Source organism: Sprattus sprattus (assembly GCF_963457725.1).
Source record: "Sprattus sprattus genome assembly, chromosome: 2".
Taxonomy (NCBI): Eukaryota; Metazoa; Chordata; class Actinopteri; order Clupeiformes; family Clupeidae; genus Sprattus; species Sprattus sprattus.
Genome location: NC_137921.1, coordinates 7,519,434 through 7,544,433, shown reverse-complemented (window position 1 = coordinate 7,544,433; position 25,000 = coordinate 7,519,434). Strand labels below are relative to the sequence as shown.

Sequence of the window (25,000 nt, the reverse complement as noted above, 5' to 3'; positions counted from 1 at the left end):
GACCGCGGTAGCCACGGCGACGACTACGGCGATGGAGGACTTCGAGAGGACGCCCAGCGGGAGGGTGCGGCGGCGTTCGGCTCAGGTGGCCGTCTTCCACCTGCAGGAGATCGCTGAAGACGAGCTGGCCAAGGACTGGGGCACCAAGCGGCGCATCAAAGACGACCTGGTGCCAGACAGCAAGAGGGTGAGCGCTCTCACAACATAATTAGTGAATATACAGTTACTGTCAACACATTAAGACACTGGTCACTCAAATATGAGACATATATATATATGTTACGTATACAAATACATACAGCCATGGGCAGAGTTTATACAGTACTGTCAATACATAACATCACTGGTCACACAAATATGAGACATATACACATTACATATACACATACATATGGGCACAAACAAGAAAACAAAAGGTCACAACTTGGTGTGTTGTGTTGCTACTGTCATACATAAACACTGACAGAGACTCACAAAAACCCTTTCTGGATACACACTTACCCCTCAGATATTCACAGATGCAAGCAAATATACATACAGCAAAAAGCACCACATTCACACACAACACCATACACATACACAGACACTCATCACAGTGCCATTTCAATTTACATGCCCCATTTCTATTCATGTGCTCGTGTCGCGTAGCAGGTGTTTTTGACCGGAGTGCAGCACCCGTGTTCCTGTGACTGCAGCGGGCTATAAAGATTGTTCATTATTGCTCAGGGAGTCAAACTGCGCCGCAGCTACCCTTAAAATAAGTCTGGGCTTTGTTTTGTCTCTGTTTGACGATAGTCTGAGAGCGGCTATTGATCCTCTCTCCTCACAGCCTGCCTCCTCACAACTCTTGAGTCTGTTTTTACCACCATTGCACTTAAAATTAGCTGGGAAAAAAACCTCTCATTTTGATCCCATTATTCTTGTCAGCTTGTTCATGAGGGCTCATTGAATATGGGTTTCAAATGTAAAGTGAAATCAAATTCATACTCACACTCATTTTTCATTGTACCTCATAGGCCAAAGCTTAGAGTCTGTGTCACTCCCCACAGATTGACAGGCAGGCCAAACTAGGGCTTGCCTAGTCTTGTTATGAAATAGTTTCCAGTACATGTGTGCCTTGATAGCAGTGCCCATATTACTTGCCTATCAAATTCCGGATTTGACTGACGTTACTGGATTCAGTCCCAACTACACAGACACTTACTATACGATCACATGGCAGAGTTCACATGTCCAGACAGGTCGAGACGCTACAATCTACTTTCCTGTGAAAAGTCAACGTATCAGAGATTTCATTTTTTTTTTTTTCAACATTTTCCCTCTCCACAGCTCAACTACACCCGTCCGGGCCTTCCCACGTTCGATCCAGAGATCCTGGAGACGTGGAAGAATCAGGTCAAGGAGAAGGGCTTCATCTGTTGTCCTAATGGAGTAAGATCACATCTTTCGCTTTTACGTCCCTCTGTTTTCTTTTTTTTTTTCCTTTTATATTTCCTGGCAACCCTACTCTTGTTTATTGCCTGCTCTGATTCACGATTCCATTTGGTCTATTTCTGTCCGATCTCCCTGCAGAGCTGTGAAGCTGTTTACTCGAGTGTGTCTGGCCTGAAAGCCCATTTGGCAAACTGCACCAAGGTAAAGCGCAGAGGGCCGGACTGTTTGTCTTTTCATCCTCACTTTCTCATGGTGGTTTTGATTGTTGTGATAGCTTATTAATGACACTCTTGTAATCCCATGCCAAGCAGGAAGGGGGCGCCGCGGGGAAGTACATGTGCTTGCTGTGCCAGAAGGAGTTCAGCTCGGAGAGTGGCGTGAAGTATCACATCAGCAAGTCACACGCCCAGGTGAGTCTCACGTGCACAGGGTTGAACAGGTGCAGAAGAAAACTAGTTGGGGTGCGTCAGTATTAAAGGGAAAACAGGTCCACATTCGCCTTATTCACGCGCACCGCCATTTTGAAACGAAAACGAGGCTTGGTTGGGTAAACCAACTGGAGGTCATTCTCTACTATACGAAGAGTAATGATGGACTGAAAATGGAGCACATATCTTCTGCCCTTGCCCCTTATTACCGCGGCATTAATAGATTATTTTTGCAACTCAACGATTTGTGGTCCATTCTCCGTCAATCATTACTCTTCGTATAGTAGAGAATGACATCCGGTCGGGTTTACCCAACCAAGCCTCGTTTTCGATTTCAATATGGCCGCGACGTGAATAAGGCGAATTGGTGTCCATCTACAGAATGCGTGTTGACGTGAGCAAAGATGTAGTAGATGACCTCTAAGTGATACATGCTGACCACTGTTATAGTCCACGTTGACAGTGTGCAATGACTCACAGAAGTGTAATGATGCACTGGCATTTGTGTCTTTTGTGTCTTAATGGCATAACGTATCACAACCGTTGCCTGATGAACTTCACTCTTACAGAATTGGTTCCGTGCCACTACCAACATACCGCCCAACACCAAGAAACCACCAGTTCCTGAAAGCAACGGCATCAAGAACGAGGTGAAGAATGGGGCGACCGGCAAGAAGAGGGGTCGCAAGCCTAAAGAGCGCCCCCCGGAGGTGACCTCCGCCCTGTCAAAGACTCCGAGCTCCAACCCACCGTCTGTGCCCGTCCAGACCCAAACCCAGAACCAAACCTCAGGCTCTGCCCAAAATCCAGCCCCTGCTCTGCCCCCAACCACCACAACCACCACTCACACCCCCACACCCAAACCTGCCCCCACACCTACCCCTGTGGATCGGGGCAGCTTGGGGCAGAACAGAGACACGCAGCCCCTGGTGAAGAAGAGGGGCAAGCCCAAGAAGGTGCCGTCCGTCGAATAACGTGGATGACATCACGTGAGGATAGCCGTCAGAAGGATCGCGAAAGACAAACGTCAGACGTCAGAAAACGCGTCACAACACAGCCTTCTGATCTTCAGAGGCTGACGGATAGGAAAGTGCTCAAAGAATACCCTACCATGGAATGGAGTTCTTTAAAAAAAAAAAATTGGTCCTGTGTTTGATTTCATGGGGTTTTTTTTCGCTTTGATTTAGTTTTGTTTTTAATTGTTAGTTTTTTTTTACCTTATATTCATGTACTTATATACAGTATATGTGTTTGCTGGTATATACTGATATATAATAATCTTTTTTTTTTCATTCCATTTTTAGACCTCGTGTTAATGATAAAGATGTTACTCTAAAACAGGGGTAATTGTAATCAAAATTGAGATCCCAGTTTTTTTATATATATATAAATATATATAAATAGCATTTTCTAGAACAAGCATAATATTTCAGATTTCTGTGTAGCGACGTCCACATGTCCGTAGTTTCATGTTGTGTTCAAGAGATTTTCAAAAAGGATATACAAAGTTATTCAATTAGCATGGCGAGCTAATTTACTGCTAGTGTTTTATCACGGATATATTGTACTGTGTGTATATACAATATCTATATCTATATATAATCAAAGCAATGAATTTGTCCACAGTTTTCAAACCGAGGTAGGTCAAAGTGCTCCTTAGTTTTTTTCGACAGTCACATTTAATTTGCTTTCTCTTCGATGTGAGGTTTGGTCCAGTAACGGCAGCTGTGTGTCAGAGATAGGATGGCTCCAGACTGCTGCAGTGCAATAGTGTGTTGCTCTCGTGGGTTTTGTTTTGGTCTCTTTTCCGTCTGAACTGTAAGAGAGATGGAACTTTACATATACTGTACACCGCTAAGAAAGACTCCTTCTCTCTTTCATCCCTGGCTGTTGTCACCGTGGTTATAGGTTTTGACAGTTGAAAAAGGTTGTTGAAAACCGTATGTTAACTATCTACCCCACCTCCCCAACCTCACCCCCAGTTTGGAACATGCACGCGTAATTGGTGTTTGTTCTTTTCCCACGTGGTCTAACAAAACTGACTTTCACTAAGGCCAAGTTGTTAAAAGCTATGAAGGTATAAGCTATTTTTGTCCTGTTTTTTCAGCTGTTTTCGGAGCAGACTGAGCAGACTCGTTAGGGTTTGGATTGGCCTCAGACCTCGATGATGTCACTAAAGCTAACCTAAGCTGTAAGGAACGTAAAGGACTTTTATTTTCTGAAGCTACGCTGGGGGGAACTCAAGAAGCTAGACATTAAAACAAGATTATTATCATGGATGGATTATCAGGAGGAAGATTAATAACAATACTGACCTATCGAATAGTTAGAAAGGATATTCTTTTCGCTGCAGTTGTACAAGAACGACAAGCAATGCACACAGACTCTCGTGAGACTATTATTAACTGTATGCAATAGAGAGAGTTGGGTTTACAAGTGGACAGAGCTGCTAGGTGAGACATCGTAGCACAAAGACAGAGGTCACCATTGGCTTTAGTATGTAACCGGAACTGAAAATGTCGGAACCAGGCCTCTGCTTCTGTTAGGACGATGGCTTTGACCCTTTTGTTTTGGTCACTGGACGACGGGAAGCGCGAGCAGTTGCTTTGTTGAGAATTCGATGAAGGTGTTTTTCGGTGACAGAACCGGGCCTGGGCCCGAGAGGATTTGGACACGTTTGGGCCCGAGGTCCTATCAGTGGAAGAAAAAAAAAAGCGAAGAAGAGATGTTCCTCTTGCACTTTAACCCTCCCTGCCCTCCCCCTCCCTGTTTTATCTTGCACTTTTGAGGCACTGTTAATCTTTCACCACCCCAACCTTAATCCTGGGCTGGGCAGTTACCCCACACCCCCTCTCTTCCCAACCCCCCTCCCAAAAAAAAAAAAAAACATCATGCGAATACAGCACAGAGCAAGACCCATGACAAAAAAAGTGTCATGTGCGGAAACAGTTCATCCTCCATGCCCCAACTTGAAGAAAAAAAATCATGTGTGTCGAGCCTGCAATAGGTGACAGTCTGACTCACTTTAAGCATGAAGCCATACCTGTCCCTTTAAAGGGACTTGAGATTTCAAAGCTGGGCGACTGTCCATCGCAACTTCCTCATTTTCTTACAAACAGCTGAGATTTAAAACAAAGTATGAAAAGAAAGTCATACAGTAGTTTGAGAATCAAAATTGAAAAAAAAAAAAAAAAAAAGAATCCATTATTTATGCTAAGAGAAATAAATGCTCTAATTGAAGTACTTGAAACCATAAACAACTTACCATTTTTAAAATAAAGAAATCCTTTAATCACAGGTCACTCATAGAGAGAATAAATTCAGTGAATTATTTAGTGTATATTTATATCTATTGAGAATAATAATCAGTTTGCTCAAATTACCAGAGGAAGATTTATTTTATGAGCTCTTGTAAATAGGATCTTCATAGCAATCTAATAGTACTTGGAGTGAATTTCGAATGAAGTGAGAAACGAGAATTGTTATGGTTTAGGCAAAAGGTGCTCTTGGAACCATTCTACCTTATGGACTGTTGTGTAGGTCTATCGTGACGCAGTCCCAAATCTCCCTGCTTTCCAGAGTAAACAACTTAGATCTATGGGGATCACTTACCTTCTGTCCACGCAAAATAATTAATATCACTTGTGTTTTAAGAAGACTGCTCCAAAAATGGGAATGCAACAATTCCTCTCTTATTAACCGGAGCGGTCTGTAATTTATTCTGTTTTCACACAATATTTATGAAGTGTTCTTTTCCCTGTTTTTTTTTTTTTTTGTCAGTGTTAGTTGAATTGTCATAGGAAACCCTTTTTTCTGTGTGAGTGTGTGTATGTGTGACGTTGACTCTCTGCCTATGTGTGTTATCAGTGTGGTCTTAGTCTGGCTGATAATTGGCTCGACTGCCTGTCATGGTAAAGAAGTGTCAGTCTTCAGATGCTAAATACATAGGAAACGCCTTTGTTACACCTAGTCGAATGTACTTTTCATGGTTTCCAATGATTTCACCTGATTCCTCTTGGTTTGTTTTCTTTTGACATTTGGTATTGTTTGAGTGATCGCTGATTGATACTGTTGTTGTTTATATTGCGATTATATTGTCTTAGCTTTCAACAATCTGTCTTCCTAGATGTGTCTTACACATATGCAGAGGTGTGGCCGACTAAATGGCAATGTTTTATTTGCAAATGACAGCAATACGCCATACCACGTCTGAATAGGTTTGTTTTTTGCTGATAAGGACGCTGTTTCCATATTGAAAATTGTCCCCAAATTTGTCCTGGGCTATTTGTTAGTGCCATTCTTATATGCTTGTTTGCTTCTTAAACTTGTAACACAAGTTATTATATGAAATTGAAAGCCACTTACTGGGGACTGAAATGTATTCCAATACACAAGCCTGTCCTTACCACGACTTCACATGGAGTGTGCATGTGTGGGAGTGTGTCTTTCCGTGTTAGTGCACTTACAAGTACTATCCCATGAAATAGGCTTGAATTTGGAGTGTTTGTAGAGCGCTTAGGTGACCTAGGTGGTTTGGTGTGGCTTTTGTACCCTTTACTTCCACTTGGTGTTTTTTTCTTATATTCCTAAAGGTTTGCCTCACTAACAATACAACAAAATAAACTTTTAAACGATTTTAAGAGTTTAAGTAATGGTGTGTTAAGGTTTGCTTTTGAAATGAAGGTATAATGCCCTACGTAGGGCTGTTAAATTATATCCAGAGGCTGAAATTACGAAGAAGCTATTGAAATCCTATGTGACCCCCTATTATTGAGAATAGTAGCCAACTTACTGTAATGAATTAAACATTTTTTTCTCTTCCTGTTTCTCTATTTAAGTTTTTCCTACAGTACCGTTTCACAGGGAGGCATCTCTTCCAAATCTGAACTGTTACAGTTGTTTGTTTTTTTTTCTCTGAAAATCGTTGTATTAACTGTGCATTACTACCCTTCAACTAATAAAATGTTGTTGACTTAAAAGGTGGTCATCTACCGTGCTTTTGTACTTTTGTAGTTCTGCTTGTTGACCTGTTGACCTGAGTGTGAGGATGGTAGAAGAGTTCGGGCTCCATAGAATACCCATATATGAGTAAAAGTTGTGCATGTATTATAGATCAAGAAAAAATGGGTGAATGGCATATTGGGAGTTGGAGGTCTGAGGGCGCTTTGATGTGTAGTTTCCTTGCCTTATGGAACTACATGTCCCAACATGCATGTAACAGCGCCCTCCTCCGAACAGCTGACTGTCAAATAGGAAAACAATAATGTCTGCCGCGCGTGGAGAAGGAATGACCACAACGATGGAGTGCGAGGAGATAACCTCGCGGTCAACTAGGTAATAACATCAACTTATAAAGCACCCCTTCTCATGATGAAGAAGTTATAGTTGAATGTATTTGAGTTAAAATCACCACTAACTAATGCGGTGAGCATCCGTTTAACACTATCATGACGTTGCGTGCCCTCATGGTTTTAGGAAGTGAAGCTGTTACTGCCGACAAAATTATCTTTCTCAAACCCCTTTTGTATTTTCTTTGGAAGGATACAACTTTCAAGCTGCCGATTTAATTTTATTTTAAGGTTTAAGTTGTCTTTCATTTCTTAACTCGCGCATACAAAAACATTAGGCTATATGTAGCCTACTGCAATGTAACAATCACCACCCAGAGAAAATGGACGTCACGTTATTGGTTCGATCTACAGATTTAAGGAAGCAAATGCATGCTGACTTTTAGCTTTACTTTCCAAGAAGAAACCGATTTCGTTCTGGAATTTCTATGTCCTCTCCTTTTGGTGTTGGGATATTATGAACTGTGAAGAGTTAACCAGCTATTTTACTTAAGTTGCAGTCGCCTACATTTTACATTCCACAATCTAGACACGCATTCAAAGTTAGTTTGGATGGTCAACCATCAAAGGATACGTCACATTGTATTGAATAGTTATTTATTGGATGCTAGTCAGCTGCTAGCAAACTGTCAACCACGCCTCTGCATCTTAATCTCTTCCGATGCCGCAAGGGGGGGTAGCGATACTAGCTAGTTAAACCATCGTGCTTCACACGTGTACTACACTTGTAGTTGGCTATACTGGACGCCATGCTAATGTGCTTTCATGATAAATGGCCATCTGAGAACCACCTTAATAATGTGCCATCAAAAAGTTCTAGCTGTAAGGCTACTTCCTTTTACAGTTATTAAGTATCCAGGCAGACAATCACTATTCCCTGAATCACCTATAGACACATTTTACGGTTGAGCTGAGTGACTGTACTGCTAATGTAAGTTTCCTATCATTTATTATCTCATCCTGAGAAATAAAACGCAACTCTGGGAGCCACAATGTGTCCGTCCACCGGAAATGGATTGTTCTCTGAATATGCTAATTTCGTAATTGAAGCTACACTGAAGCTTTGACATTTGGGGCAAGTTGAAAGCTGACCTTGTGTTCTAGGGTGGAATGTGATAGGTAGTTTCTCTACAGGGAAGAGCCACCATCCATTTCTGGCCGTTTGCCATATCAAATATAGTCTGTTAGAATGCATATCTATTTTGAGTCAGGTGGGTGTTTCGGCCCTGACAATAGTTTCCTCTCAGTGCAATGTGTCCATAAGCGTTCTGAACTACCTGCCAGGGTTCCAGACCATGTCCCCTGTTCAGATTGGCTGTTGTGATTTAGTTCTTCTGCTAATGATAAGGCTTTCCATGGAAACTTATTTGTAACATGTTTTGTTGAGTACAGTACTTTATATTTATACTTATACTTCATTTTTTTCGGCTCATAAAGAAATGACAACTCTTTGAACAGTGTCTCCTTGACTTTAAAACAGCAAAGACAGAACGTCACATTTTTGTGTTGTAATTACTGTACTCATAGTAACCTCACGTTGCACTTGATATGGGTATGGTCTTTTTTAGGTATATCTGTTTGTCCTCAGCATGCAGGTGATGCACCTGCGGCAGCAGTTTGGCAGATCACTGCAAACACCCTGACTCATTGCAGGTTTCAAACTTTCAGGGCCATGCTAGGGTTAGCATAAGCCATCGTAACACCTTTATCGAGTTTAGCCCAGAAACACCAGAAGAACACCTGGAGAGGAGGAGTTGGAGGAAAGCAAAGGTCAGTAAGAGGCCAGGAATAAGACATCGCCTGCGGAGGTGAGGGGACGGGGAGGTCACGCATAGTAAGAATGATGATCATCATCATAATAATTGGACTATTATATAGCACTTTCCAAAGCAGTATAGCCCTTCAATGCGTAGCATTTTGGGTAGAAATCCTGCCATTGTGTGAGGCCCTCGAATCCACCATCACAAGGAATTTAATGGCTTGAACGCAGAAAACTACAGAACGCAGTTATATGCCTATCGACCCTGCTATGCCATTGGCACGGACGCAATTCTCCATATTAAAAGTAATTGTAGCGCCCCAATTTTTTTTAAGCTGTTATTTTAAGGTTAAACTGCTTATCCTAACCCTAATCCTGAAGCATAATTGTTGCATATTGTGCCTTTAAGCTAAAGGAGGCTTTTTTTGCCCTTAGTGTGGAGGTGAGGGTGATTTACCTTAGCACAACCCATCAAACCCCTGAGGCTTAAGGCTGTGCTTGTTTGGAGTAGGGCTGTGATGGAAGGTGTTCTTTTCTTACCGCTGTGAAAAACAAGCTATCCCTGTTGTTTTGGGGGTTTAGCGATTAGCTAAGAAGACAGCTTTGCTATTTGGCAAGTGCAACGTGAAAAGGGAACGTAACGTGCATGTCCCCGTCGCTGGTGGTACGTAGACTATTGTGTTTATATTTCATACCACACACCGTATGCACTCCTGTAACAGGCCACTCCCGTCTCTACCCCCTGGAGACAGAGCCAGGCGAGGGTTACGTCACGCTGTTTGTGCCCAGGTGACGGGTCTCAGGTCTATTGTGCCCAGGTGACGGGTCTCAGGTCTATTGTGCCCAGGTGAGGGGTCTCAGGTCTATTGTGCCCAGGTGATGGGTCTCAGGTCTATTGTGCCCAGGTGATGGGTCTCAGGTCTATTGTGCCCAGGTGATGGGTCTCAGGTCTATTGTGCCCAGGTGATGGGTCTCAGGTCTATTGTGCCCAGGTGATGGGTCTCAGGTCTATTGTGCCCAGGTGATGGGTCTCAGGTCTATTGTGCCCAGGTGATGGGTCTCAGGTCTATTGTGCCCAGGTGATGGGTCTCAGGTCTATTGTGCCCAGGTGATGGGTCTCAGGTCTATTGTGCCCAGGTGACGGGTCTCAGGTCTATTGTGCCCAGGTGACGGGTCTCAGGTCTATTGTGCCCAGGTGACGGGTCTCAGGTCTATTGTGCCCAGGTGACGGGTCTCAGGTCTATTGTGCCCAGGTGACGGGTCTCAGGTCTATTGTGCCCATGTGACGGGTCTCAGGTCTATTGTGCCCAGGTGACGGGTCTCAGGTCTATTGTGCCCAGGTGAGGGGTCTCTGGTGAGGGAGGAAGACGGTGCTCAGAGGTGGCAGGTGTGGGGAGGGGTGGGAGCAGGTGGAAGAGATGTGCTGGCTGTGAAGAGTTCGCTAGGGGTTCCCCATTTCTATCTCTCTCGCTCTCTCTCTCTCTCTCTCTCTCTGTCTCTCTCGTTCTCTCTCTGTTTCTGTTTGTCCGTCCTTCACTCTCTGTCTCTGTCCCTCCTTGTCTCTCACACACTGTCACATGCTCTCACGCTTTCCCTCCTGTCACACAGTGTCTCTCTCACACACACAAACACACACACACACACACACACTGAACCACATCATTTGTTTGTTGTTGACTGGTATCACAATGCAGCCACTGAGTTGAAATCCTCTGACGGCAGTAGCCCTCCATCGCCCCTCCCTTCTCTCGTTCCCACACTGTGACTGGGGGGAGCGACAGGGTGCTGCCATCGCCTCCCGCCCTCTCTCTCACTCCCTCTCTCTCTCTATCTCTCACTCCCTCTCTCTCAATTCAATTCAATAAGCTTTATTGACATGAATGTTTTTTTAACACTATTGTCAAAGCATGTTACACACACATATCAACTGAATGATGATTGTATACAGTTTAACCATATATACGCACATATACATACACACATACACATACACACACATACATACACATACACATGCACACACTGTACATACACATAGACACACATAAACACACATACACACACACACACACATACACATTATTCTTACTGGCTGTCCCTAAGGTTATGGCAGTCTGCTACATATCTTGCAGCTAGACTGGCCAAATCCCCATGTTCCCCAAGTATGTAAGGCAATCTTTCCTCGCCTGTGAGACCATGGAAGTTTGGGATGACCTGACTGAACCTCTCAAAAGAGTCTTTTCTAATTATGTCATATTTTGGGCATTCCATGAGGAAGTGTGCCTCCGTCTCCACGGCCCCCAGACTGCACTGTGAGCACAGCCTCTCCTCTCTGGGCAGCCAGGCCTCTCTCTCTCTCTCACTCCCTCTCTCTCCCTCTCTCTCTCTCTCACACCCTCTCTCTCTCTCTCTCTCTCTCTCTCTCACTCCCTCTCTCTCTGTCTCTTTCTCCCTCTCTCTTTTTCTCTCACTAACTCCCTCTCTCGCGCGCTCTCACTCACTCCTTCTCTCTCTCTCTCTCTCTCTCTCTCTCTCTCTCTCTCTCTCTCTCTCTCTCTCTCTCTCTCTCTCTCTCTCTATCTGCCTCCGCCCCGATAGCTGAGGCGTTGCGACACAGCCTGAATGTCAGAGACAGATGACCAGCTCTATAACGGGCTGAGCCAGGTGGAGTGTGTGTGTGTGTGTGTGTGTCTGAAGAGAGGTGGTGTCTTGCTCTCTCTCTATCTTGCATCCAGTCCCTCTCACCAGCTCTCTCTCTCTCTCTCTTTCCTCTCTCTCTCTCCAACCAGTTTCTATTAATACCACCTAACAAACATAATCTGTTGGATAGGTTATCCTCTTACGTTCCCTGGCAGTGCTCGTAGTAACGCAGAGAGTGAGTGAGTGATAGAGAGAAGGAGGGAGGGAGGGAGGTAGGTAGGTAGGTGACACAAGGGGGAGTGGAGAGGGAGCATGAGCGAAGGAGGGAGGGAGGGAGGGAGGGCGGGCGGGAACGAGGGCGGGAGTGTTGGTGGGAGGGAAAAGAGACTGTTGGTACGTCAGATTGGTTTCTGAAGTGCTCACCACAACAGTGCGCAGCGAAGCCCAGCGACGAGAAATCAAAACCGATGTTGAAAGCATAGTTTCTTTTCCTTCCCCTTCAGCTGACTCTTGTTGTCCGTCTCTCTCTCTCTCTCTCTCTCTCTCTCTCTCTCTCTCTCGCTCTCTCTCTCTCTCTCTCTCTCTTTCTTTTTCCTGCTGTCTCACTCAACCACGGCACATTGCCAGAGGGCTGAAGTGTTAAGTGCTGCCACCCTGCCCGCTGTGCCTGTGTGTATGTATGCGTGTGTGTGAGTGTGTGTGTGTGTGTGTGTGTGTGTGTGTGCGTTCATGTCAGTCGCACTGGCTCCAGTATAGTGACTCCCAACACTAGTGACCTTAGCAGAAAAAAAGCCTCTCTCTCTGTTTCTCTCTCGTGCGTTCCCTCATCATGAATACTCTCCCAGCTTATTCGGGAGCCAGGATATCAGGATGTTGGGCTCTCCGATCAGATGGCTGGTAAGTCCTTTTCCGATGGTTTGTTTACATGTCTGGTTGTTTGTTTGTTTATATGTTTGGTTGTTTATGTCGTCTATGGGGTCCAGTAGCACTCCTCAGTTGGTACATTCCCTTCTTCCTCTGTGTTTTGCTCTCAGTTGGTATTGTGCGGTGCCTACTGCTCCGAACATTTCTGTTTTTTTCAGGTGTCTGTGGCATAGAGGCAGAGTTGTCCTGTGTGCCACTGAGTTTTAAATTGGCTCCTGCCCCCTTAGCTATGTGGCTATGGACCCGTGCCTATGCCTAGCCCTTCTACCCGGTCCTTGACAATGTTTACCTGGAGTTAGTGTGTTAGTTGGAATCTTTTCTCTCTATCTCTCTCTCTCTCTCTCCCTCTCTCTCTCTCGCTTGGGCTGACTGTGAGAACTAGACTAATGCACAGAGACAATGTTTACCTGGAGTTAGTGTGTTAGTTGGAATCTTTTCTCTCTATCTCTCTCTCTCCCTCTCTCTCTCTCGCTTGGGCTGTCTGTGAGAACTACACTAATGCACAGAGACAATGTTTACCTGGAGTTAGTGTGTTAGTTGGAATCTTTTCTCTCTATCTCTCTCTCCCTCCCTCTCTCTCTCTCGCTTGGGCTGTCTGTGGGAACTAGACTAATGCACGGAGACAATGTTTACCTGGAGTTAGTGTGTTAGTTGGAATCTTTTCTCTCTATCTCTCTCTCTCCCTCTCTCTCTCTCGCTTGGGCTGTCTGTGGGAACTAGACTAATGCACGGAGCAGATCAGTTGTGTTCAGAAACTTAAGCCACGTGACGTGTTGCATCTTCACTGCTGTGCCTCCGTCTGCCATATATTAATATTATCATGCCAGTGTTGTTGGAGATGACTTTAACTAAGATCTAACTGTGACTGCATTTTTAGTGGGTTGTCGTCAATATATATATTTTATGTCATGATGTCACTGTTTTATGTGCAGTTTCTTTTGTTGTCAAGTTAAGGAGGTCTCAAACAAATAAATAGTGTTTCAGTTCTTCACTTTTTCACGAATGTATTCAGAGTAGTATGTAAAGCAGGCAAAAGCTGCTAGCCTACCAGTTTTGGCTTGTTTGTGAAATACAGTGTCAGTGAAGTGTCTGAAACTGCCATAAATGGGGTTGACGAACATTTCTTGCTCTGCACTGTGGATCTTGCACCACCAAGAAAGTGCAGGGTTCACCCTCAAGCTAGGCTAATCTTTTATCGCCTTCTCATTACTCTGTACTGGGGCTGATGACCTGAACAACAAGCCTGTTTTACCGTGTACAGCAAAAAGGCCCAGCCTATGTTGGTTTGTTGAGAGAGCTCTGATAAGGGTTTCGAGGAAAAGCCTGGTCCCCATTCCTGCCGTTACCTTTGATCTTTGGGCTGTCTGTTCGTGACAGAGCAAGGATGTGACACGCTGCCTCAGAAGGGCTGGTATTTCAGGAGCCGTTGCTGCACTTCTCCTTTCCTCTGCGTAGCCATGGCTGGCTTTTTTCAATCATCTCTTGAGGAAGTTTGGTTCGCTCGTATCCTGCAGTAAGTTTGACAACCTTTTCTGTGTCGAAATTCTGTGACGTAACCCTGACCACAGAATCGTGAAAGGGCAGCCTCCATGGTGGTGTCGATATTTGACTTGGGATTTGGCTCGGGAGGTCGGGTGTTGTCGTGTTTGCCCCTTTTGGCACGGCGTCATGCCCGTCCGGCGTACAGCGGGTAAACAAATTAGGCCTGCCACTCTCTCGGGTTGCGGCGAATATCATTTGGTTTGGATATCAGCAAGGTACGGCCAGTCAAATTGGCCAGGGCCAGCTTAGTGCACCTCTGCCCCTTCTGTTAAAGAGAGAACGCAACTCCCAGACATTGGCAGGCAGCTCACATGATCATCAGTGGTGTCCAAACAATTCACCTGTGCGACAAAAGTGACACCTGAGCACTGGGTGCACATTTCCTCAGGGTGTCATCTCTTGTAACCAGTAACTGCAGGAGCTTCATTGATTGCCTTAACACAGCCCAACCACACTTCAGCAGTGACAGAAGTGATTGTGTTTTGTCTTTCTGAAGTTCATGTAATTGTTGTTGTTGGTTGGCCTTGAGGAGAAGTTATGCAGTATCTGTCACACCTAGCCTCGGGTTATGGTTGGGGAAGGGTAAGGCATGCTGCGGTTCAGGTAAATTTGTTCTCTCAGGTATGGCAGGTATAGTCTCAAAGCGCTTTAACACGGCAATAGGCATGGAGACGGCTTTTCTCCTGACCAGGTGAAGGCGCTCTGCTTGGCTCTCTTGGTGAATCCTAGCCGAATAACGGCGGCTGAAATGTGACTTCTGTCCTCAGCATTGTCATCTGTTGACTCTCATTAACTCTCACTGTTACTGTTGGGCTTACCAGTAGAGTCCATTAACAGTATAAACAGTACAGTATCTGTAGTCAGTTTTCTGACACCATTGAACTAGACCATTCCTGGCTTGTGCGTATTAATTATGCTTAATTTTACTATTAATTAATTAAATGAATGTTCTCTGCCGGCAGGTTTGTCTATTTCCCCATATATGTCACCTAGCTCAGATTTGCTGCCTTGAAGAAAAATCGGCAATTGTTCTTCTTTGGGCAATACTAAATGGTCTAATAGAAAAATGTTATTGACTATAGTTACTGTTGACTCTGAAGAACCTAGTTTCTGTGACCGCACCCTGAAAATGAAAGTTATTTTGTGTATCGGTTCTGCCTCATCAAACCAGTTCAGTCTAGGAGGCATCCACCCATTCAAAGCAAGGACCAGTCTGTCAATCAAATCCTCAAACATGCATGTACTTGAGGGAACGCAGAGTTTGACAGGAGCTTTAAGGGGACTGGGGGGCAGGGGGGGTTTGTCTGTTGAGGTTCAAAAGAGGTACGTTCTGTCAGAAGCACCGACTATGCCTTTAAAAAGACCCTCAGGACTGCTGGAGTGTTTTGCACACATGATCCAGCTCCCAGATATCAGATAAGGGTGCAATTAAGTCTTAGCAGTTGACGACCTGTAGCGAAAACAAAAGCATTAGGCAAACAAGCAGGATATACCGGTATCAGGTTTCAACCTCTGGCACATATTGAAGCGATATCAAAGATAACCTTGCCGGCAGTAAGTCATGTCGTGACTCCTATCGTTTTCTGTTTTGTCGTAGCGGCGGCGGCGAGGGCTCCCTCGACAGACTCCTCCCCACTGTCAGCAGCGGCCTGTCACCACGGAAACGGACCACCAGCCAGTGCAAGTCGGAGCCACCCCTTCTGAGGACGAGTAAGAGGACCATCTACACCGCGGGGCGCCCCCCCTGGTACAACGAGCACGGGACGCAGTCAAAGGAGGCCTTCGTCATCGGTGAGAGACACAAACAACATGAGATGAGACCAACAGAGATGAAAAGGTTCAGGTTGAGAACCATAGAGCTGGAAAGATCACACCACAGATGGAGAGGTTCAGGTTGAGAACCATAGAGCTGGAAAGATCACACTACAGATGGAAAGGTTCAGGTTAAGAACCATACAGCTGGAAAGATCACACCACAGATGGAAAGGTTCAGGTTGAGAACCATAGAGCTAGAAAGATCACACCACAGATGAAGAGGTTCAGGTTAAGAACCATAGAGCTGGAAAGATCACACCACAGATGGAAAGGGGAAGGGTCAGAATTAAACAGGGAGGGAGAAGTGCAGGTTGAGAACCATGGAAAGGTTAAGATTTATCATAACGCAAAAAGTTCAGGTTTAGGACATTACCGATGGAGAGCATCTGATTGAGAACTATGGGGATGGAAAGGTAAGGGTTTATCACGATGAGAAGGTTAAAGATTAGAATGAGATGGATTTAAACATTCAATTGTAAATAGCAAATGTCTACCACATATCCCTTTCACTGAGCTAGTTGGTTTCATTCACAGCGTTGCCTCTCAATTCAAGAAGATCTAGCCATTGAAACCTGGAGAAGAACTAGTCTTCACCATATACCTCTAATACTTTAATGGTGTTTTAACAGAATTGTAACCAAGCCGCATGTGATGACTACATACCACAAGAGGCATATTCCCGTTGAGTCACTGCCTTGGAATTGTCTATTTTAAAAAGCTTGGGGTGACAAACCGCAAGAATTTCTGTCAGAGCCAGGAATTAAGGAAGAGACTCGGCCCACTGCCTGTGTCACCAGCTTAGCTGTTAGGCTGTAGACAAATCCCAAACCAGCTATAATTCGGACTAAAGCCAAACACACAACTCTCAATGTGTATTGTCCTAAGGGGCTCAACTTGGATTGGCATAAGGGGTACTCAGCCAGTAGTTCGGTAATTGTCTGAGTGTTGATAGAACAATGGGGCTTTAGCTTGGGGGATTTACAATGGTGAGAGTGTTTACGTTCAGTGTTAACTGAAGCCATGTGATAGGCCTGTAGCCGCTAATGTTACTGCTCATGTGCCCCCGTCCGTTGTTTCGCCACAGGCCTGTGCGGAGGCAGTGCCTCAGGTAAAACCACCGTGGCCCGCAAGATCATCGAGGCTCTGGACGTCCCCTGGGTGGTGCTGATGTCCATGGACTCCTTCTACAAGGTGAGAACTGGGTCCAGATGCCGGTTCTGTGGGTCCAGATGCCGGTTCTGGGCCACGCCATGGGTGCCCATGAGATTTGCCCCTTCATATAATTTGACCTTGTGAGTGATGCTTAGGTTATAGATAGATAGATAGATAGATAGATAGATAGATAGATAGATAGATAGATAGAAAGAAAACCAAAACGAGAAATAGCAGGCCAGCCTATCAAAGGCATCTGCGGTCCTGATTTGACTACACAGGTTCAGGAAGAGCAAAAACAGCTTTCTGCTCAGATGATGCAGAGCCATACAATCAGCCTTTCACAATGGAGGAGCTCTTGCACCCCATAAGAAACTCTCATGGCCCTGCTGTGGGGCCAGAGGAAATACTTTATCAACTGTTAAAACACTTACCTCCGCTCCGGCGTGTGTTATCTCTGCTCTTGGAGATGTTTAACCTCATCCGGAAGTCAGGAAACGTACGTAAGATACGGCAGGAAGCAATAATTAAATCCATTCTGACACCAGGAAAGGACCATACTGATTCCAGCCATGTACTGCCCAAAAGCTCTGACAAGTTGTTTTTGTAAAACCATGGGCAGAATGGTGAATAGTGGTCTGGATTGGATACTTGAATCTGAGGATCATTTGCATGATTACCAATGTGGTGTGAGACGAGAGAAGAGCATTAGATCATCCTATCCGATTAGAGTCCTATGTATCTGATGGTGTTATTAGAAGGGAGTATGTGATTGCTGTGTTTTATACCTAGAAAAAGCATAAGATACAGCATAGTACATGGCATTCTAAAGGACCTACATAAAATGGGTTTCAGAGGACACTTCCCATTTTCATTTCCAACGGTTTGTTCAATAAACAAGTCTTTCGAATTCACACTTTCAAGACCTAGAAGTCCATGAGGGTAATGTTCTCTCCGTCACTCTCCTTAGTATTAAAATCAGCAAATATGTTTTTGTTGACGACCTCTGCATCTGCTACAGGGCATAAAACATTTGCATTATTGAAATAAGATCAGTGTGTGGTCTCTACACAATTTTACCTCCTGCTGTCCTTTCATCATGACCCTGAGCTCTTCATTGATGGAGGAGCTATCAAAGTGATAAACGAGACTGAATTTTATTTCCGCATGTATTTTTAAATCTCTGGATGTTATAAAAGTCTTGACAAAAAACTAAACGTGCTGAAGAATGCACCGTCCTTCGGTGCCTCTACAGAGTGGTGGTCAGATCTAGATTGGACTATGGGAGCATATTTATGGTGGTCAGAGCTAGATTGGACTATGGGAGCATATCTATGGTGGTCAGAGCTAGATTGGACTATGGGAGCATACAGTGCCACTTGAAAGTATGTGAACCCCTTGAGGACTTAAGCGTTTTCTGTTGTTTTACCATGATTTTTAATTTTTTTATCACCAATTTTCCATAGATGAAATGTCAGGTTTATGTTTATCATTTGCATGTACTTGTTTAGAGGAAATTGTTTGAGAAGCTGAAAAACTACATGAAACATGGAATTAGTCCATTTCAAAAGTAAGTGAACCCCCAGCTGAATTGATAAAGTCAAGCAGGTAACAGATTCAGTGAAACTTATTTGGGTGAATAATTAGTCAATTGAGCAAACCGATCATCTGAGACATCCTTAGGGAAAGGTTTGGGCCATACAGATTAAAAGAGAGAGGAAACCAACCAAACTACTGTAGTGCCAAGGTGTACCCACACAGATCAACAATGCCGAGAGGAAACGAGGTATCCGAGAACATCAGGAAGAAGGTACTGACAGCCCATCAGTCTTGGGAAAGCTATAAGACCATCTCCAAAAGATTCCAGCTCCATCCATCCATCCGCCTAGAAGTGGACGCCCATCAAGACCATCACCAAGAAGCACCAGAAGAAGAATAAATCAGGTAAAAGTCAACCCACACATCACCTCTAAAGAGTTTCGGACCTCTCTGGCAGCATCTGGGGTAAATGTACATGGGTCTACAATCAGACGAAAATTGTTGGTTTTGATCGTGACAAAATAATTCTATCTCGGACTCATCTGTTTAAAGAAGGGACTTCCAGAAGGCCTTTGGTTTATCCAAGTGCTCTCGGGCAAAGTTGAAACGGGCAGTTTTGTTCTTTCTTGAGAGCAGAGGCTTCCTTCTAGCAACCCGATCATGAATGTCATGTCTATTCAATTTTCGTCTGATTGTAGACCCATGTACATTTACCCCAGATGCTGCCAGAGAGGTCTGAAACTCTTTAGAGGTGATGTGTGGGTTGACTTTTACCTGATTTATTCTTCTTCTGGTGCTTCTTGGTGATGGTCTTGATGGGCGTCCACTTCTAGGCAGAGATGCGGTCATGTTGAATACCCTCCATTTCAAAATTATTTGTCTTGGATGGATGGATGGAGCTGGAATCTTTTGGAGATGGTCTTATAGCTTTCCCAAGACTGATGGGCTGTCAGAACCTTCTTCCTGATGTTCTCGGATATCTCGTTTCCTTTCGGCATTGTTGATCTGTGTGGGTACACCTTGGCACTACAGTAGTTTGGTTGGTTTCCTCCCTCTTTTAATCTGTGTTGCCCAAACCTTTCCCTAAGGATGTCTCAGATGATCGGTTTGCTTAATTGACTAATTAAGCACCCAAATAAGTTTCACTGAATCTGTTACCTGCTTGACTTTACAAATTCAGCTGGGGGTTCACTTACTTTTGAAATGGACTAATTCCATGTTTCATGTAGTCTTTTGGCTACTCAAACAATTCCCTCTAAAAAAAGTACATGCAAATGATAAACATAAACCTGACATTCCTTCTATGGAAAATTGGTGATGAAAAAAATGAAAAATCATGGTAAAACAACAGAAAACTCCTAAGTGGTCAAGGGGTTCACATACTTTCAAGTGGCACTGTATCTATGGTGGTCAGATCTAGATTGGACTATGGGAGCATATGTATGGTGGTCAGATCTAGATAGGACTATGGAAGCATATGTATGGTGGTCAGATCTAGATTGGACTATGGGAGCATATTTATGGTGGTCAGATCTAGATTGGACTATGGGAGCATATTTATGGTGGTCAGATCTAGATTGGACTATGGGAGCATTATTTATGGTGGTCAGATCTAGATTGGACTATGGGAGCATATCTATGGTGGTCAGATCAAGATTGGACTATGGGAGCATATCTATGGTGGTCAGATCTAGATTGGACTATGGGAGCATATGTATGGTGGTCAGATCTAGATTGGACTATGGGAGCATATTTATGGTGGTCAGATCTAGATTGGACTATGGGAGCATTATTTATGGTGGTCAGATCTAGATTGGACTATGGGAGCATATCTATGGTGGTCAGATCAAGATTGGACTATGGGAGCATATCTATGGTGGTCAGATCTAGATTGGACTATGGGAGCATATTTATGGTGGTCAGATCTAGATTGGACTATGGGAGCATTATTTATGGTGGTCAGATCTAGATTGGACTATGGGAGCATATCTATGGTGGTCAGATCAAGATTGGACTATGGGAGCATATCTATGGTGGTCAGATCTAGATTGGACTATTGGAGCATATTTATGGTGGTCAGATCTAGATTGGACTATTGGAGCATATTTATGGTGGTCAGATCTAGATTGGACTATTGGAGCATATTTATGGTGGTCAGATCTAGATTGGACTATTGGAGCATATTTATCCTGGTCAGATCTAGATTGGACTATTGGAGCATATTTATGGTGGTCAGATCTAGATAGGACTATGGGAGCATTATTTATGGTGGTCAGATCTAGATTGGACTATGGGAGCGTAGTTTATGGGTCTGCAAAAAACAGAGGCTGGACACTGTTCGTCATGAAGGATTAAGACTGACTTTGGGAGCATTCAGGACGACTTTGGTACAGAGTCTTTATGTAGAAGCAAATTAACCCATGCTTCAGAACGGGCGCATGACACCGGCTCTTCGTTATGACAATCCAGCGTGCCCTGCGTTTCTCAAGCCCCACCATGTCCAGTTGTATGAGGCCAGACCGAAGGACATCAATCCCTTTTGAGTGTGCGTGAAACCTGATCTTGAGCAATTGAACATTGATTTGAACAACTTCAAACACACATTTCTGAATTGGAATTTGAGAAGACCTAATACCTTAATGGACTTGAGCGTTAACAACAAGGCAGTGACGCACCCAAATGTGTACTAGCAGCAATTATCACACACTTGTTGCGAGTATGGGACCCTTGCCATGTAAACTGACCATGTGTAAGTGTCTCTGAACATGATGTACACTGTGAGCTATCATGTGAGGTGTGTGTGTGTGTGTGTGTGTGTGTGTGAGACTTTGAGCCCAGCACTCCCTGGTCATAAACAGTTCAGGGAGATCCAGGGGGATGACCTTTATGGCTGGGTCCCTCCGTCCAGCCAGGCTTCCTATTGGAACATCCAGTTCACAGCAGTGTGTGTGTGTGTGTGTGTGTGTTCCGGTCATAACACCGTCTCCACTTGCCACTAAATTAACTAATACACTTCCTTAATCAGACATGATAGGCTCTCCGAAATGCTGAGTAGTCCTTCCTCTTCCTCTTCCTCCTGCACTGACAGAGCTAAAAAATCTGCAAGCTAAGGGTTCACTGGCAGGACAGTAACCAGGCTACAACAAGAGCAAAAAGAACCTTGAGGACGAGGCAGAGAGAGAGACTCCAGGAAGCATGCAGATGGAGATGGAGCTGGGCAGAAATGCAAATGGAGGGAAATGAAAGGGAAAATTAAAGGGGGGGGGGGGGCAGGGTGAGGGGGGGGGGGTGAGGGGGAGGGTCAGGGTGAGAGGGGGGACAGGGTGGGGGGGAGGGGGAGGGTCAGGGTGAGGGGGGGGGACAGGGTTTGGGGGGGGAAAGGTGAGGGGGAGGGACAGGGTGACGGGGGGGGACGAGGTGAGGGGGAGGGACAGGGTATCTAAATTAAAGGGAGGGGGACAGAGAGGGTATCTCTAGTGTCATAGTGACCGGATCCAGGAGGAGGAGCGCAGCACTCTGGTTATGTAACGGGGTCGTGACCCTGAGTGTTGTGCGTGCTCGCGGTTGTAATGTTTGGAAGTCCAGAGGTAGTTAGAGCCAGGCCGGAGCAACCCTACACTGGGAGCCCTATGAGCCCTAGTCCATAGTTACAGCCTACCCTAGCAACCCAAGAACCACTCTTTTTTTTCTGTCCCGCACTCCTAAACGACAGGAAAAGAGAGAGAATAAAAAGAGAGAGAATAAAAAGAGACGCGCCTTTGTGCCCCGGCTCTGTACCTCACGCAGTAAAGCCCGAGCCCAAACTGTCACAGTCACTAAGCCCTCCTCCCCCGGGGCGGTGCTGAGTCCTGCGTGTTCCTTCCCCTGAGACTAATTGCTCTGAGCTACCCGTCCTGCTAGCAACCCAAAGCTGCCCGTCCTGCTAGCAACCCAAAGCTGCCCGTCCCAGCACCATGGCACTGTCTCTGCCCCGCAAATCCAATCATCATAAGAGCCTCGTCGTCTCATTACAGAGATGAGATGGAAAGAGTGTGTGGGGGAGGGAAAGGGAGAGGGACTGGGGGGGGGGGGGGGGATAGTGCCAAATTGTTGGGGTTATGAGGGGGTGGGAGGCGTTTAAAGGCACTCTTGGTTCAGTAATGCTGTAGGGTGACACTGTCTGTCCCGCCTAAATTTAGCCCAGCTAACCTCAGCTGTGTTTGTGTGGAGGGAGAGGACGTCAGGAGTGGGATATCATATTCATGCGCACAGACACCCCCCCCCCCCCCCCCCCCCCCCCCCCCCCCCCCCCCCCCCCCCCCCCCCCCCCCCCCCCCCCCCCCCCCCCCCCCCCCCCCCACCACATTCTTATTCAGTCGCCAGGCTTAGCATGTGACCTGGTCAGTTGTAGAAAAACATCTGTGCCTTTTCAAAGCACGTATATGAGTATATGTGTAATGCGGTTTCACCCATTAGATGGATAGATAAAATGGATATTTAATTTATCCCAAGGGAAGTTGAGGACATCCAGTAGCTTATACAACTTACAAACACACATAAACAAATCACATACACAGGGGGAGAACATGTTTAAAAGGAGTGGGGTGGTAACAGATACAAGAATGGGTCTGACCCTATGCTACAATATGCAGGATTGTGAGTGTGAGTTAAACGCAGTATGAATGGTTACCTTTATACACATAACTTAAGTGTATGTCATTAGATGTATGTGTCTCATTCCAAGAATGTGAAATTGAAATTTGACAACCTGAACTTGAGGTAAAATATAAAATGCCTCCATAGCTGAAAGAAAACTTCATGGTTTATACAAACAATGGAGAAAGTTTCATGCTTTAGTCATTAAATGCACAACACTCTCAGCACAACACGTATAAGAGCTTAACTGCTCCACAACACGTATATCGTCTGTGTATCTCACACATGTGTGCCATTGTAAGTGTTTGTATGCTTGAGAAAATGTTTCTCTGTAACATTTACAATTGACCCTTCCGCGACCACTCCCCAAAACGGTAACTGATCAATCATAGCATAGCAACGGTGACTATGCTCGGGACCTCAGTCAAGCGAGCCATTTTGATGAATGGAAGTCAATGAGAGAGACGTCTGCTCGAGAAGAGAAAATTAAACGTTGTGCTTATGGAGTGTGTATTTCTGACAGTCGATATCCAAAAAGGCTGGAGGGAGGGGTAACATTTTATCCCTTCCCGAAACCCAAGACCCAGAGAGAGAAATGCCTGCTGTGGATCAAACAATGTAGAGGACCCCCCCCATCAGCTGAATGTCAGCCACGTAAACAGAAGCACCTACTTTGTTCCAAGAAGCTATGTCGCTAAAATCTGCCCACTGCATCGAAAACGTGAGAAAACCCTTGCTTAAAATAGATTCAGTTTTACCACCTTACATGTTTGCGTAGCGGCGACTGTGTAGATAATAGAACAAATAAACATAGCTGGAATGAACCTGTTAGCCTTAGCATTTGTCTGTCTACAAACACGGCATGTAATGTCGTGGTTGTAGCCTATATAAGCATATTGCAGACCCTTTTGCCTGCTTCGATCTGAGATCTTGCTGTTTTTCCAAAAAATGCTTATGATTTATTTGGGTAGAGCTGACATTGACACGGTTGAAAACATGTTGCCACCCCATTCATACCAATGCTGAGAACCTGGGAAACGTGAATGCTTGACTGATATACCAAACGTTGCTAAGGGGGGCGGAGTTTGCGGAAGGGTCAATTACATTTATTCATTTAGCAGACGCTTTTTTCCAAAGCGACTTAACAGGATGCATACATTTACACTGATGGCACGCTACACATCAGGAGCAATTAAGGCTTGAGTGTCTTGCCCAAGGACACTTAGGGCCTGATTTACTAACAGGATTGCGCCCATTTTCTGGCGTAAAATAGCGGTCGTAACGAAAAACGGTATTTACTAAGCTGGCGCAGCGCATATTAACGCTTTGAGGGTGTGTACCTGCAAACAGGTGGGATGGTTCGGAAACGTGGGTGGTAACGTAGGCGTGTAGCGCTATTTAATGGGAGGAGTGCGCCTAAAGATGAACTGCGTGGTATTTACTAAACTGCCCGGCGAGCGCACATCTCTGATTTGCAGGCTAATTCTCCGCCTCATAAAAGCACGTCTTAACCAAGCGCATTTCCACTGAGTCTGAAAACGTTGATATGGCAGCAGCAAGGCAAAGACAAAGACAGAGACAGCGAACAGAAATATTTGTTTCAACTCGTATAATTCATATATTCATATATATGAAATTAAACTTTCCGAACGTAATTGGAGAAATTGATCGCACCCACATGCAAACAGTCCCACCTTCAATCCGCGAACACGTTTACCGAAACAGAAAGCACACATATTCAATGAATGTCCAGGTCATATGTGATGCCAACATGACCATTACTT

The 25,000-nt window shown here is 44.9% G+C and overlaps 2 protein-coding genes across 4 annotated transcripts in view; both read left to right on the top strand.

Annotated features, from left to right (window-relative positions):
* znf512b (zinc finger protein 512B) overlaps positions 1–6,829 on the top strand; it is a 57,223-nt gene extending 50,394 nt beyond the window's left edge. Inside the window, exons 14-18 of one of the 2 annotated variants that reach the window (XM_080832493.1) lie at positions 1–187; positions 1,330–1,431; positions 1,573–1,635; positions 1,746–1,844; positions 2,432–6,829. The exon at positions 1–187 is cut by the window's left edge and continues 194 nt beyond it. In XM_080832493.1, the coding sequence (XP_080688619.1) occupies positions 1–187; positions 1,330–1,431; positions 1,573–1,635; positions 1,746–1,844; positions 2,432–2,836 (856 nt within the window). In that variant the 3' untranslated portion in view covers positions 2,837–6,829. Of the gene's footprint in view, positions 188–1,329; positions 1,432–1,572; positions 1,636–1,742; positions 1,845–2,431 lie in introns of both variants that reach the window. The other variant, XM_080832492.1, reaches the window with a different exon arrangement.
* A 296-nt stretch (positions 6,830–7,125) lies between these two features.
* Positions 7,126–25,000, top strand: part of uckl1b (uridine-cytidine kinase 1-like 1b) — a gene marked incomplete at its 5' end in the record, with an annotated part of 41,365 nt that continues 23,490 nt past the window's right edge. Inside the window, 3 exons of one of the 2 annotated variants that reach the window (XM_080832494.1) lie at positions 7,126–7,196; positions 15,673–15,866; positions 16,975–17,081. In XM_080832494.1, coding sequence (XP_080688620.1) covers positions 7,126–7,196; positions 15,673–15,866; positions 16,975–17,081 — 372 coding nt within the window. Of the gene's footprint in view, positions 7,197–12,008; positions 12,507–15,672; positions 15,867–16,974; positions 17,082–25,000 lie in introns of those variants that run through there. The other variant, XM_080832495.1, reaches the window with a different exon arrangement.